Source organism: Terrapene carolina, unplaced genomic scaffold (genome assembly GCF_002925995.2).
Source record: "Terrapene carolina triunguis isolate 2854851 unplaced genomic scaffold, T_m_triunguis-2.0 Scaffold41578, whole genome shotgun sequence".
NCBI lineage: Eukaryota > Metazoa > Chordata > Testudines > Emydidae > Terrapene > Terrapene triunguis.
This window is the reverse complement of record NW_020705929.1, coordinates 4,422-6,444: the sequence shown is the minus strand read 5'-3', so window position 1 is coordinate 6,444 and position 2,023 is coordinate 4,422. Positions and strand designations below refer to the sequence as shown.

General features: G+C 46.3%; 1 protein-coding gene across 1 annotated transcript; it reads right to left on the bottom strand.

Annotated features, from left to right (window-relative positions):
- Positions 1-402: 402 nt before the first annotated feature.
- Positions 403-1,365, bottom strand: LOC112120795 (olfactory receptor 1019-like). The gene has a single exon (XM_024219949.2). The coding sequence runs from the start codon at positions 1,363-1,365 to the stop codon at positions 403-405; it is 963 nt and encodes a 320-aa protein (XP_024075717.1).
- Between the last annotated feature and the right edge of the window lie 658 nt (positions 1,366-2,023).

Below are 2,023 nucleotides of genomic sequence, written 5' to 3'. Positions count from 1 at the left end.
GGAGTTATGCTGCACCTGTAAGCAGTGCTTGCTTCTAGCCACGACTCTTGCTCAGGCTGCGGGCCTCGTACTGGGCCCCTTGTTTCAGGCTTTCTTCCTACTACACCAGTTAGGACCCTCATGAAGGAGCCAGATCTGCCCAAGTGCTCAGCATCCAGCAGTTACCATTGAGATCAATGATTCTGGACTCTGAATTTAAGTCCCTGACTGGCAGTTGAGCACTTTGGAAAATTGGACCTCTTGCTGAAGTGCTGAACTAGTAGCTGGTGGGTGCATGCAGAACTGTTTGGAAAATCTGGCCTTTAGTGTCTTTTGATGCAAGACAAACAAATTTGGTGATTCACGGAAATCAAGATAACGACACAGGGAAGTCACTCCTCCATCTTACTCCCATTTATTTATTCAAAATAAAGTCTCCACCTTTACATTCACTGAGAAAAAAAACCTTCCTATTATCCTCCTAAAAGCCTTTTTCACCTCCTTGTTCCTCAGGCTGTAGATCAGGGGGTTCAGCATTGGGATCAACAGGGTATAAAACACAGAGATGATTTTGTCCTGGTCCATGGAGTACTTTGAACTGGGCCGTAAATACATAAAAATGACCGTTCCGTAGAAGACCGTGACGCTCATCAGGTGGGAGGTGCAGGTGGAGAAGGCTTTGCGCCTGCCCTCTGTGGAGTTGATCCTTAGAATAGCAACCACAATGTACACATAGGAGATGACAACAGTCAAGAGATTAGATGTTACAATTACAGTAGAAAAGGTGAAGTGAACAATGTCTGTGATGTGGGTGTCAGAGCAGGCCAGTTTCAGGATGGGGGGCACATCACAGAAGAAATGGTTGATGACGTTTGATCCACAGAAGGACAAACGGAATATAAATATAGTCTGAACTGTTGCATTTACCCAGCTGGCTAGGTACGACCCCAGCACCAGCAGCACGCAGAACCGCTTGGACATGATGACGGTGTAGAGCAATGGGCTGCAGATGGCTGTGAAGCGATCATATGCCATGACACCCAACAGGCAGCACTCACAGGACACAGCAATGCAGAAGAAGTAAAACTGCAGAGCGCACCCAGTGAATGTAATTGCTTTGCTCTCCACTGCAAAGGCCATCAGTGTCTGGGGAGCGATGACGGTGGAGTATCCGACATCTAAGAGGGCCAGGTTACCGAGGAAAAAGTACATGGGGGTGTGAAGCTGGGACTCAATCCTGATTAAAGTGACCATCCCGAGATTCCCCACCAGGATGAGCAGGTAGATCAACAGAAACACCACAAAGAGCATGACTCTCAGGTGCTGGTTGTCCGTGAATCCCAACAAGATGAACTCCGTCACAGTGGTGTGATTCCCCTTCAACATTTATCCCAGATGTGCTGTTCCCCACAAGGGAGAAAGTGAGCATTACATGGAAAGAAGAGACAAATAAAGGCTATGTATCAATTCCTTGGGGTCATTCTGATCATATACCATGTGGTTCTCTGGTGAGATCTAACAGAGGTTTAAGACTCCATTATGGGTTTTGAACTAACAGCCATGGGTCTCTTAGCACAGGCGGTAGGAAAAAGAAAGAACTTTCTCCCAGCAGAGAGCTGGCCGGCCACGAAATGTCTGTACCTACTGTGGGCAGATTTGTGGTTCCAGGATTGGATTCCTGAGTCATCTCAGGGCCCATATGTAAAATCCGTGGTAGAGATCCTCCTCAAATCGAGGGATGGCCAATGAATGATCGGGCGGTAGAGGCTTATATTCTACTAGATAGCAAAAAGAACGAGGAGTACTTGTGGCACCTTAGAGACGAACAAATTTATTTGAGAGAAGGTGCCACAAGTACTCCTTGTTCTTTTTGCTGATACAGACTAACATGGCTACCCCTCTGAAACCATTCTACTAGATCAGGGGTCGGCAACCTTTCAGAAGTGGTGTGCTGAGTCTTCATTTATTCACTCCGCGTGCCAGTCATACATTTTAACGTTTTTAGAAGGTCTCTTTCTATAAGTCTATAATATATAACTAAACT

Bases quoted from the DNA above. Each gene is read 5' to 3' on its own strand.
- LOC112120795 (XM_024219949.2), bottom strand. From the start codon at position 1,365: ATGTTGAAGGGGAATCACACCACTGTGACGGAGTTCATCTTGTTGGGA.